This window comes from Pelodiscus sinensis, chromosome 1 (assembly GCF_052426305.1).
Source record: "Pelodiscus sinensis isolate ZL-2025 chromosome 1, ASM5242630v1, whole genome shotgun sequence".
In the NCBI taxonomy this organism is placed as follows: domain Eukaryota; kingdom Metazoa; phylum Chordata; order Testudines; family Trionychidae; genus Pelodiscus; species Pelodiscus sinensis.
The window spans coordinates 357,591,119-357,604,409 of record NC_143052.1 but is presented as its reverse complement, the minus strand read 5'-3'; the positions used below and the strand labels follow the sequence as shown (position 1 = coordinate 357,604,409).

Below are 13,291 nucleotides of genomic sequence, written 5' to 3'. Positions count from 1 at the left end.
GGGGATTTAAATATCCCCCGCCGGATTTAAATAAAAATGGCCGCCGCTTTTTTTCCGGCTCGGGGAAAAGCCGGAAAAGAGCGTCTAGACTGGCGTGATCCTCCGGAATAAAGCCCTTTTCTGGAGGATCTCTTATTCCTACTTGCAAGAGAAGGGGCCAGTCTAGATGTAGCCCTGTAGTCTAGACACACCCAGAGAGAATTTGGCAAAGAGCTGCTAATTCCGGCCTCTGACTACTTGCAAGTAGGAATAAGAGATCCTCCAGAAAAGGGCTTTATTCTGGAGGATCGCGCCAGTCTAGACGCTCTTTTCCGGCTTTTCCCCGAGCCGGAAAAAGAGCGGCGGCCATGTTTATTTAAATCCTGCGGGGGATATTTAAATCCCCCGCGGATTTCCCTATTCCAAAGTTCGAAATTAGCATGCCTCTTCCGGAGAAGGGGCCAGTCTAGACGTAGCCCGGGGTTTTGTAGACAAAAGTGGACTTTTGTCGACAAAACTATACCTGCGTCCACACTGCCTTTGAGTTATATCGACATAAATTCGACAAAACTCCTGAGTTTTGTCGACGTATGTAAACCTCATTCTACGAGGAATAACACCTTTTATCGACAGAGTTCTGTCGATAGAAGGCATTATTGCATCTACACTGTCCTTTGCATCCACACTGTTATGTCAACAAAGCGGCTTGCTTTTTCAACAGAACTGGATGTAGTCTAGGCGCTCTATGTCGACATAAGTTTTGTCGACAGATTCTGTCGACAAAACTTATGTCAACGTAAGCCTATAGTCTAGACCAGGGGTGCCCAAACTTTTTTTCAAAGAGGGCCAGATTTGATGAAGTGAACAAGCGTGAGGGCCGACCATTTTGCCTGACATTCTTTGAACCATTAAAATTAAATGCAAATTAACTATTTTATGCAAAGTTTATTGCAAACGGCATACTTTCAATTTCGTCACATGGATGACAAATCTAAACAGGTGTTAAATCACTCTGCCTTTCATATCTGAAGGCCAGATGAAAAAAAAATCCAGGAAGCTGAAATATATGTCAGGAACATTGTAAAGTACATTACATATTATTGGTAACAAAGGTTGTCTGTCAACTTTTAAGTTCAAAAAATATGAACAGGAACATAACACCAAGTGTACATGTTGTGTCCAAATATATTTATAACTGATTTAGACCAACTGACATTAACTGAGATTTTACATCTCAATACATATGGATTCGTTGGGGGCCATAAAAGATAGATATTGCCAAATTACCTGTGGGGCCGTATTAAACCGGAACACGGGCCGCAATTGGCCCGCGGGCCGGACTTTGGACATGCCTGGTCTAGACATACCCTATATGCCCTGCTTGCCAAAGGTAAAAAAGTAGTGATTTGAATAAGAGGAGAGGAGAGAAAAAAAACACCACTGAGCCCTCACTTACTGATAAAACTGCTGTAAGCAGGGAGGAATGTCTGTACAGGAGGACTCAAGACCAGGTTAGTCGCATAGGATGGATGCAGAATTGTTGTATTCCTATCCGCCAATTAATGACTGTGTAATGGTCAGTTGCAGGTGCAGGAAGCAGTCATGCCAGCACACTGAACACATCCAACCGGCCTCACCATGGCAACTTCCAACTGGACCACACCCCACCCCTCCACCTTCATCCTGCTCGGCATCCCAGGGCTGGAGGCGGCCCACGTCTGGATCTCCATCCCCTTCTGCTCTTTCTACATCCTGTCTGTCGTAGGGAACTGCCTTCTCCTGGCTGTGATCAAATCCGAGCCGAGCCTCCATGAGCCCATGTACCTTTTCCTCGCCATGCTGGCATTCGCCGACCTGGTCATCTCAACTACAGTCGTGCCCAAAACCCTCTGCATTTTCTGGTTCAAGGACCATGCCATTCATATTGACGCTTGCCTGGCCCAGGAGCTTTTGATTCACGGCGTTACTAACATGGAGTCCGGGTTCATGCTGGCCATGGCCTTCGATCGCTACGTCGCCATCTGTAACCCGCTGCGACACTCCAACATCCTGACCAGTTGGGCCATAGCCAAGATAGGGCTTGGCGTTGTGCTCAGGGGGATCATGGTGATAGGCCCACACCCATTCCTGCTCAAGCAGCTTCCATATTGCACAACCAACGTCATTTCTCACACCTATTGTGAGTTCATGGCCCTCGTGAAACTGGCCTGTGTGGATACGACAGCCATGAGAGCCTATAGCCTGCTTATTGTTTTTCTAACAGCAGGGTTAGATTTTATCCTCATTGTCCTGTCCTACATTCTGATCCTTCGGGCCATCTTCCACCTGCCCTCCAAGGAGGCCCGGGGCAAGTCCCTCAGCACCTGCACCTCTCACGTCTGTGTCATGACGGCGTTTTATACCCCCGCCTTCTTCTCCTTCTTCTCCCACCGCTTTGGCCACGTGGCTCCCCACGTCCACATCCTCATCGCCAATGTTTACCTGCTCTTGCCTCCCATGTTGAACCCCATCATCTACGGGGTGAGAACCCCAGGGATCCGCCTGAGATTGCTCCACATCCTGGGCCTCAAGCCAGCCTAAAATCCCACATGAGGGGTCAGCAGCAATGCAGCAAGATCTGAGGAGGCCACATCAGCAAGGCAGGGAATCCACATGACTCAGTCACCCCCTGCTGTGGCCTCCCACCTGGGCCTGGCTGGGCAGCAGGGCTAATAAACATGCTTGTTGCATTTGCAGCCAAACCCAACTTCCCCTTTTCATTTTTCTCACTCAGCATTTCCACCCGGCCCATAGAACAGGGTGGACAATAAAAAAAACGCCGGGTTAGTCCCTGTTGGGCCACCACCATTACGTTTACCTGTGCCTCAGCACGTATCAGAGGATCTCAGCTCTGGTTGGCCATGAATCACCATTCATGGACTATGCGAACTACAGGAAGCACCACAGACTGGGACGCTGCTTCCCGCTACTTGAATTGGCTGTGAACAGCAATTTGCAGCCAGTCAGACCTGAGAACATCCGATACCCATGAAGGCTCAGGTAAACATGGAGGTGGGGGGCCACCAGGGACTAACCCTGCGGACCGAATCTGGCCCACAGGCCGGAATTTGCCTACCCCTTCTGTAGAATCCCAAAATCCCAGAGTGGCCTGGCGCTGAGGTCAGTGCATCTCTGGCCGTTCACACCAGCTGAGGCGCTGGCCAGGCTGCTGCTATAGTAACAGTTGGGCCCACAGGACTTCACAAAGGGCTGGCCCTGAAGCATGGGGGGCCACTAAGAGTTTTCCCCCATTTCCTGGCTCACAGTGCAGGCAGCAGATCATGGAATCGCAGAATCCCAGGGCTGGCAGTGACCTCAGGAGTCATCGAGTCCAGCCCCCTGCCCAAAGCAGTACCAACCCAACTCAACCATCTCAGCCAGTACTTGGTCAAGCCGGGACTGAAACACCTCTAGGGATGGAGATTCCACCCCTACCCTAGGCAACCCATCCCAGTGCTTCACCTCCCTCCTAGAAAAGTTGGTTTTCCTATTATACAGCCTAGACCATCCCCACCGCAAGTTGAGACCATTGCTCCTGGTGAGCTCAGAATCTCAGCCGGTGAGAGGCTGGGCAATACACAGTGAGAGATCTTCCCTCTCCCATGAGCTTCAATCTGAACAGACCAGATGGTTGCTGAGCACCTGCATTTCTCGCTGTTTTGGGTCCCTACCACACGCTAGCTCTTCCGCAGCCATCTGGGCCTGTCCCTTTGCCCTGCACCCTATACTAGTGCCTTACGTCAGAGCTGGCCTGACTCCAACCCAGGCTTTGGGTGGGTGTCCAGACACAGATCCAGCTCCGCATTTCCTAGCAGCAACTGCTTGGGCTGTGCTAGCCCTTCTGCCACACGGACCAGAAACTTCTTGTTCTATCACTTCTGGGGCAGGCTTTTTAACCACCTCTCGTGCTGGCCCTCATTGCAGACAACAATCCAGCCTGCCCTTTTGCCCAGTGCCCGCTGTGGGTGCGGCATTCTGGGTGTTGGTCTGCTCAGGGAAGGAATGGGAATCGCAGGCTGAAGCAGAGAATGCTGGGAAAGGTGCCAAGGAGCAGAGACCCCTGGCAGACAGTAAGAGCTGTGCTGAAAACCACCTGGGAAGGAGCAGGCTGCTCTCTGGAGACTAAGGGAGGTCTGGGACGGAGAAAGGATGGGGTCTCTCTGCAGCAAAGAGCTCTGGGAAGAAGGCTATGGCTGGGCTGGGTGGAAGTGTAGTGACTGGAGGCTGGGCAGGGTGTGGAAAGCAAGGTTTGGGGGACAATCTCCAAACAGGGAGAGCAGAGGAGAACCGGGCTGGGGACTGGCAACAAGAGGGCTTCCTGCAGGCTGTGCGGGAGGCGTCAGGCATGGCCAGTAACCACAGAGGACAGAGGAGACCACAAATCAGATTGATTCAGGGCACCGGGCTCCAGTATTGGTGGAGGCATGTAAGCGGGGGCAGGATTTCCCCAGCACCCTGGGGTTGCAGCAGGGGGCGCTAGAGAAACCTGGGTGAAGCCAGTACCCAGAGAATGAGACTCTGGGTGGAGAACAGCGGGTTGGAAAGTTGCAGAGAAAACGGGGGGGAGTTGTTTGCTGAGGACAGCCAGTGCCCAGGCAGACGTACACTGGAGGAAATTCTGACAGGAAATCGGGGCTGTGGTGACGGAAGGCGGCTGGGATTGTTGGTGGGAGAAACAAGAGGAGCATCTGGTCATTACTGCCAAAGGCAGGCTGTGATTCCTGGAGGGATGGAGAGACACAGGGGCCATGATTGCAAGCTGCCTGCGGCTTCAGGCAATTTAAAGTGAGTGGAGACGGGCGGATTTTAACAAGGTCCAAGCTTCCCACGGTGGCTGCAGGAAGCAGGGACGGCAAAGGCCGGAGGGAGGGTGCCAGACCTGGGATACAATATCTGTGTCCCAGCTGTATTCCTCTGACAGGGGGTTTGTGGTACCAGGTAGATTACTTGCTTCTCTCCAAAGCACAAGATCAAGGGTCAATCTCTTAGCAATCCAGAGGTTTCACAGGCAATGTACAGAACCGTTTTCCAGTGGTACGGTCATCCAATCCCAGCCTCTGGGACGCAAAAATGTGGGGCACCCAGAGTATGGGGCTGTGTCCCTGCCAGTCCAGCCAATTAGCACTGCTGGACTTGGGCTTTTTTATAACTTTTGTATAGTGGGGTTGCAACTTTTGGGTGGGGTTGCAACTTCTTTGGAGGATAGGGACATAATTCAAAATGACCTTAGCAAGTTAGAGAAATGGTCAGAGGTAAACAGGATGAGGTTTAATAAAGAGAAATGCAAAGTGCTCCACTTAGGAAGGAACAATCAGTTCCATACATACAAGATGGGAAGCGACTGTCTAGGAAGGAGCATGGCGGAAAGGGATCTAGGGGTCATAGTGGACCACAAGTTGAATATGAGTTAACAGTGTGATGCTGTTGCCAAAAAAGCAAATATGATTCTAGGTTGTATCAACAGGTGTGTTGTAAGCAAAACTCGTGAAGTCATTCTGCCGCTCTACTCTGCACTAATTAGGCCTCAGCTGGAGTACTGTGTCCAGTTCTGGGCGCCACATTTCAAGAAAGATGTGGAGAAATTGGAAAGGGTACAGAGAAGAGCAACAAGAATGATTAAAGGTCTAGAGAACATGACCTATGAAGCCAGGCTTCATGAACTGGGCTTGTTTAGTTTGGAAAAAAGAAGATTAAGGGGGGACATGATAGCGGTTTTCAAATATCTAAAAGGGTGTCACAAGGAGGAAGGAGAAAATTTGTTCCTCTTGGTTTCTGAGGACAGGACAAGGAGTAATGGGCTTAAAGTGCAGCAGGGGAGGTTTAGATTGGACATTAGGAAAAAATTCCTAACTGTCAGGATGGTCAAATATTGGAATAAATTGCCAAGGGAGGTGGTGGAATCTCCCTCTCTGGAGATATTTAAGAACAGGTTAGATAGACATCTGTCAGGGATGGTGTAGACGGAGCTTGGTCCTGCCTTGAGGGCGGGGGGCTGGACTCGATGACCTCTTGAGGTCCCTTCCAGTCCTATGATTCTATGATTCTATAGTTCTGGCTTCCCGATTAACCCCTGGCAAAGAGTTCCAGAGGTTGACGGTGTGCTGGGCCAAGCAGGTACAGCCCCCATACCCGCATCTGGGAGTCAGGGAATCTCCCCTGTCCCATGCCAGAGCTAGACTGTTCTAGGTGCTGGGTGCCAGCATGGGTTCCCATTCCCATCCATCCATTGCTAACTAGCTGAGGGACGATTCCTGGGTACCAGCCACCATCAGGTGCAAGGAGCAGGCCCTAGATAGTGCTCGGCCTGTAGCCACTGATCTGCTGTGTAATCATGGCCCTCAATGGAGCAGGAGACACAGTCTGGGCACCCTGGCTGCTTCCTGAGGCTGCCGGCTGCATCTCACTCTGCAGGGAAGGGGGGTTACTGACTCATCAGGCCGACAGAAAAGCCTCCTCCCTCCAAGAACCTTTACAAAGGGCCACTCAGGGCTGCCGGTCCATTACTGACACTAGTGTACAAGCCTCCTCAGGGGAGGGTCCCTTGCCCTTCCTTCAGGGGCTGGCTATTTGTGCAGACACCTGGCTCCCTGGAGGACAGCCAGAGGGGGCAGAGTTCTGCTCTGGGAACTAAGATAACTGCCCTCTGCAGGGATTCAGATCCATAAGGTATAAGTGATCGGCAAAAGGGCAGAACCAAAGGACAATAGAAGGAAGCATGCAGTCTGTATGGGTACATCTACACTAGCTCGTTAGTTCGAGCTAGGTAGGGTAATTAGGGCAATCGGAGTTGCAAATGAAGTCCAGGATATTTAAATCCCTGGCTTCATTTGCACGTTCCTGGGTGCCGCCATTTTTAAATCCCCCTTAGTCTGAACTCCGTGCCCGCGGATACACACGGCACGGAGTAGGTAGTTTGAATTAAAGATCCTAATTTGAATTACCGTTACTCCTCGTACCCTGTGATTCCCCTTAAGAAACTAGGCAATATTGGGACTAAGCAGTTTTCTCTCAGCCTCCGGCCAATACAGGTTAATAAAGGGACCAGTCTCCTGAGCGTCAGCATTTTCATTGCTGCCAGCTTGCATGGGGTGGAGGAAGAAGAAAGTCGGACGGTCTGTGTCAGGGCTGGAGACACTTTTTTTGCCTCGAGGGCCAATGAACCACAGAAAACACCATCGGGGGCCACACACTAGAAAGAAGCAAAGGGAGCAACCGCTCACTGAGAAGGAAAAGGGCCCTCCTCACATTCCTTTCACACAGCAGAGCCTGGAGGTGGGGGAGGGGGGTCAGGCTAGAGGATTTTGTGTGCTCCAGCCCTGTGGGTGGGTAGCATGGAGGTTGGAGTGCTAGCACGGAGGGATCTCTATGCTTTGGGGGATGGCTCCAGGCAAGCTGGAGGCCGCCTCTGAGCCTGACGTTCCCCACCCCTGGCCTACATCTTTTATTTTACAGCCTCAGCCCATGCCCTGGGGGAGCACACATCCCGGCATGTCTGGTAGGCTTTGCTTGCTCACTAGGCGAGGCCAAGCAATTCCCCGGGTATTGCCGTGGGCAAGCGAATCGTGGCATTATTACTGCCCTGCCGGATAATACTTGTTGTTGGTTATTGGACACTTACCTGGATATTGGTTGCCTCCTTTGGTGTTGTCACAGAGGTGCTAGTATCAGGGCAGTTCCTCCACTCCCAGCATAGTTTAAGGACAAACACACAACACTTCTCTCATGCCATACACACTAATGACACACCTATTTAGATAAGACAGTGAGCTTCAGAAATTCATAATCTGTGTTAGGATACCTTACATGACATGCTTTATGTGAAATATCCCCAATGTATGCAAGTGATTAATTTGATGTTCCAATGTCAGACCTATGGCCTATCAAGTAGCCAATGCCAGGTGCTTGAGAGAGAATGAACATAAGAGGTAATCTTGAAATTATCCATTCCTATCACCCATTCCCACGTTCTTACAATCAAGTGCAAAGGGACACGATCCCTGCCTATTCTGGCTAATAGCCTTTGAAGGATGCATCTTCCCTGAATTTATGTAGCTCTTTTTGGAATTCTGATACAGTTTTAGTCTTCACATCCATCCTCTGGCAAGGAGTTCCATAGATTGACTGTGTATTTTGTGAAGAAATACTACTTTGTTTGTCTTAAAACTGCTGCTTTTTAATTTCAATGAGTGACCTCTAGTTCTCGTGGTTTGAGGAAGAATAATCAAACTTTAATCAATTAAAGAACATGACCATCATCTTAAAGACAATAACAAGGATTTCTTTAAGCATACCAAGCACAATGGAAATGATATTTATTGCAAAGAAAATTATGGAAACTTCCACATAGGACACAATATAAATTTCCATATAATATAGAATTGAAGAGTAGCAGCATTATTAATATCCAACATCATTATTTCATAGAAAATACTTTTTTTCAAATAAACCTCATATTTTTTCTGAAGACATCACAGATTTGTCTTGAAAAAACGAATTGCCCTGAGCAATATACTTATTCATTGAATCATTGCAGTTAATTTGGTATGGCACTCTGATTTTAAAATAGCACTATGTTGGTCAATGTAGCCCATGTCAAATGGACTACAAGCTGGATAACTAAGACTTTGCGAGGAGGAATTGTAAATTGGAAAGCATTAGCCAATTGGAGTCTGTCTAGTGAAGTGATCCAGTGTTCAATGTCTTTTGTCCAATGTTTATTGGTAAAATTTTCAGAAAACACAAACAAAAAACGGTGGATTGGTAAACAATGATGGGGACAATCGAGTCAATGACTTGGGTCACTATTTCATTAACTAAAATGCCAGAAGGGATTGTAATGATAACCTGTGTGACCTCATGCATATCAGAGGTCACAGGATTTCCCTATATCCAGTTCTGTGGAAACAGTAGTGTGGGTCCCTTGGAAAATGTGTTTTCACACAAATGTGAAGTTCCAATCTAGGAGCAAAGACTGTGTGTTACATTAGTGAGATGGGAGAAGACGTCCTGGCAAGGGGTGACTCTGAGCAGGACGGAGGAGGCCCCGTAGCTACCCAAATGAAAGTGAGCTCACAGTCTGATGCTATGGCAAAACCAGACAATCCTCAGACGCACAAGAAGGGGAACCTGAAGTCGAGGTAGGGACGTGCTACAATCTCTGGATTGAGCTATAACTGTGAACTCTTGATGAAATACCGTGCCCAGTTCTATTGGCCCCACAGCTGGAGGCAGGTTGACACCTTGCAGAGGGTTCATAGCATAGCCTAGCACATCCAGAAAATGAGCCATTTCCAACCAGCTCTGAAGAAATACCAGTGATGTCATCAGCTGCCCTGCAGTGACTGAGCTCCCCTGAGCTAATGTAGAAATGCCACCTCGGCACCAGGCCCTGGCCTGACCATGACGCAGAGAGACCCAGGATGTCACAGCTTTCAGGCCGTGCTGCAGACAGTTCTATAACGTGCTTCTCCGTTTAAGGTGTTTTGGGCAGGGGCTGCATGAGAAACTTTAGCTGGTGCAGCCCTTCTGAGTAACAGGGGAGTGTCTGTAACATTTCTAGATGCAGAAAGCCCTAGTGCAGACACGAGAACAGTTTAGCAGCACAGTTCTCCTGCCTGCGATGGAGGCTTTCAACTTACATAGGAGCCACACTGCGATTGTGTAAAAGGAACATACTCTGAGTGGGAAGCAGGGCCCTTTACCTTCCAACAGGGGCTACATGCTCCCCCTCATCCTCCCAGTTTCAGGCTGGAGGCGGCAGAAGGAATTGGTCAGCCCAAACTCAGAGAACCCTGGTGGATTTAAGGAGACACCGGAGGCGTAGCACAAGCCCTGCCCTGTCCACTGGGTACCTCCTAGGCCCAGCCTGTGACATGGCCTGGCAGCCACAGACTGAGAACTCCTCGTCACCCGGCCTGTGGGTCAAAATGCCGGTCACATTTCCAGCAACCATCAGATGTTCCGGTTTCGGCCACCAAACAGCCGTGTAAGATTTTCTTGCATCCAGACCTGTGAATGGCACCAGGAAGGTACAGCATTTCAATGGGCTGCTGCATTTCATCCCCTTCGACAAACCCAGCCTGGCTTTTAATTGGTTTGATAACAAGGAGCATTTTCTCTCTTGTCTCTGCTGGTCCCTGGCGTGTTGCAAACCCCAGCTCCCTCAGGGCGCCGTACGCTCAGGCCCTGGGAAAAGCAGGGGCCTGTTTGTCTCTCTCACCCTCTTTGCTGAGCTGCAGCTGCTCAGGGGAGGCCCAAACCCTGCTGGGATTGCACAGTGATGTCTATAAACCTCCCCGCCCAGCTCTCCTCTGGCCCAGCACAGAGTCGCTCCGGACACCGCCCACTGGCACATCAGCCCGTCTCTGCTGCACAGGAGCTGGGTGAGTGCAGAGCTATGGATCTGTTAAATAACCCTCGTTAATGGCCCACAAGAAGCAGAGAGCTGAGATGGGTGAGGGGGGACCCTGATGGTTGTCACAAGCGAGGGAAGCTCAGAGAGGGGCAGGCTGGCAGGTTGCAACCAAACAGGCATGTAACATTTTCTTGCATCCACACCTGTGAATGGCCGGACGTCGGGTCTGCAGGAAAGGTGTTTAGCCTAAGGGACATTCATGGTTCCATTCCCATTTAACTGCACAGAAGGGCAGGGCTGTCCAGCCGGGCTTGGCAGGGAAATAGGAACTCAGGAGTGAATTTTCCTCTCCTCAGCAGGCCTCTAGCTCTCCTCCTTGTGGCGGAGTCCCCTGTACATTCTGGGAGGGTGGATGGTCTGATATGCAGTGTCCAGACTCTTCCCTGTGAGGTCTGATTCTCCCCTCAAAAAGTAGCTGCTGCCTCGGTCGCATCGGATCCAACAGCCACCAATTGCACCGGGCTGGAGGAAGAATTTGACTGGCAGGTTATTGTCAGTGTAGCATTGGATCCACCCGTGTAGGGTGTAATTGTGATGATGATGTGCACAGAATCTGAGATCCTGCCTCAGACACTGAGGGTTCGTCTAAACTACATGCCTCTGTCGGCAGAGGCATGTAGATTTGTTTGTTTGGAAAAGGTAAATGAAGCCGCGATTTAAATGATCGCAGCTTCATTTACATTTACATGGCTGCCGCGCTCAGCTGACAAACAGCTGATCAGCTGTTTGTCGGCTCGCGTGCTAGTCTGGACGTTCCCCCTGTCGACATCAAAGCCCTTTGTCGGCAGCCCCGGTAAACCTCATTCCACGAGGAATAACGGGGCTACCAACAAAGGGATTTGATGTCGACAGGGGGAACGTCCAGACTAGCGCGCGAGCTGACAAACAGCTGATCAGCTGTTTGTCGGCTCAGCGCGGCAGCCATGTAAATGTAAATGAAGCCGCGATCATTTAAATAGCGGCTTCATTTACCTTTGCCTATGTGTCTAATCTACATGCCTCTGCCGACAGAGGCATGTAGTCTAGACACAGCCTGAATGTGGGATTAGTTCAAGGCATTGACACCGGCCTCTGTGCTTCACTTTCCGTCAGCTGGGACTCTGCTCTCCTGCTAGCGGCGTGAGTGGTCCACATCCCCTGTGTGTGCGGCTGCTGGGATTGCTCTGGGGTTCTCTGTTGTTTGTTGTTTGTAGAACAGCAGGACTCAGGGGCCGGAATTAGCAGCTCTCTGCCCCATTCTCTCTTGCCCTGCCTGGAATGGACACACGTTTTTAAAAAAAAACCCACTACAGAGCCCTCACTCACTGCCAAAAATTCTATAATAGGAGAGTAATTGTCTGTACTGGAGGACTCAAGTCCAGGTTATGTAATTAGCACACAATAGAATAGAACTTCTCCTGTTCCCACAGATGGTTAATTATTGTTTAATGGTTAGTTTCAGGGGCAGGAAGCAGATATGAACTGAGCTGAACACACAACAAATTAAACACACCCGACTAGCCTCAGCATGGCAGCTTCCAACTGGACCACACCCCACCCCTCCACCTTCATCCTCCTCGGCATCCCGGGGCTGGAGGCGGCCCACGTCTGGATCTCCATCCCCTTCTGCACCGTCTACATCCTGTCTGTCGTGGGGAACTGCCTCCTCCTGGCTGTGATCAAATCCGAGCCGAGCCTCCACGAGCCCATGTACCTTTTCCTCGCCATGCTGGCATTCGCCGACCTGCTCATCTGCACCACCACCGTGCCCAAAACCCTCTGCATTTTTTGGTTCAGGGACCAGGCCATTCATATCGATGCTTGCCTCATCCAGGTGTTTTTGATTCATTCACTCACCACCATGGAGTCCGGGTTCATGCTGGCCATGGCCTTCGATCGCTACGTTGCCATCTGTAACCCGCTGCGACACTCGGACATCCTGACCCATCAGGCCATAGCCAAGATGGGGCTGGGTGTTGTGCTGAGGGGGATCATGGTACTGGGCCCGTACCCATTCCTGCTGAAGCAGCTCCCGTATTGCACTAACATCATTTCTCACACCTATTGTGAGTTCATGGCACTTGTGAAATTGGCCTGTGTGGATACCACAGGCCTGAGAGCCTACGGTCTGGTTGTAGCATTTCTAACAGCAGGGTTAGATTTTATCCTCATCATCCTGTCCTACATCCTGATCCTCCGGGCCGTCTTCAGCTTGCAGTCAAAGGAGGCCCGGCGCAAGTCCCTCAGCACCTGCAGCTCCCACGTGTGTGTCATGATAGCGTTCTACACCCCCGCCTTCTTCTCCTTCTTCTCCCACCGCTTTGGCCACGTGGCTCCCCATGTCCACATCCTCATCGCCAACGTTTACCTGCTCTTGCCTCCCATGTTGAACCCCATCATCTACGGGGTGAGAACCCCGGGGATCCGCCAGAGATTGCTCTACATCCTGGGCCTCAAGCCAGCCTAAAATCCCACATGAGGAGTCAGCAGTAATGGAGCAAGGTCTGTGCAGGCTACATCAGCTAGTCCAGGGATGCACATGGGTCAGTCACTCCCTACTGTGGAAACCCACCTCAGCCTGGCTGGGCAGCAGTACTAATAAACATGCTTGCTGGATTTGCAGCAAAACTTGGCTTCCCCTTTTCATTGTTGTCACTCAGCATTTCCACCCGGCCAACAGTATCACAGAATCGCTGGGTGGCCTGGCGCTGAGGCCAATGGGGCTCTGGCTGTTCACACCAGCGGGGGTGTAGGCCTGCCTGTTGCTATAGTAACAGGGTATCACAAAGGCCTGGCCCTGCAGCATGTGGGGTACAAGGAGATTTGTCCCATTTCCTAGCTCACAGTGAGGGCAGCACGTTATAGAATCAGAGAAACCTA

At 50.6% G+C, this 13,291-nt stretch overlaps 2 protein-coding genes across 2 annotated transcripts; both read left to right on the top strand.

Moving 5' to 3' along the window:
- The first annotated feature begins 1,617 nt into the window (after nucleotides 1-1,617).
- LOC102451557 (olfactory receptor 52K2-like) lies at nucleotides 1,618-2,559 on the top strand. The gene has a single exon (XM_006114205.5). The coding sequence runs from the start codon at nucleotides 1,618-1,620 to the stop codon at nucleotides 2,557-2,559; it is 942 nt and encodes a 313-aa protein (XP_006114267.5).
- Nucleotides 2,560-11,939: 9,380 nt separating this feature from the next.
- On the top strand, nucleotides 11,940-12,878 carry LOC102451313 (olfactory receptor 52K2-like). Its single transcript, XM_006114204.3, has one exon. It carries the CDS (start codon nucleotides 11,940-11,942, stop codon nucleotides 12,876-12,878), a length of 939 nt encoding a protein of 312 aa, XP_006114266.3.
- The last annotated feature ends 413 nt before the right edge of the window (nucleotides 12,879-13,291 follow it).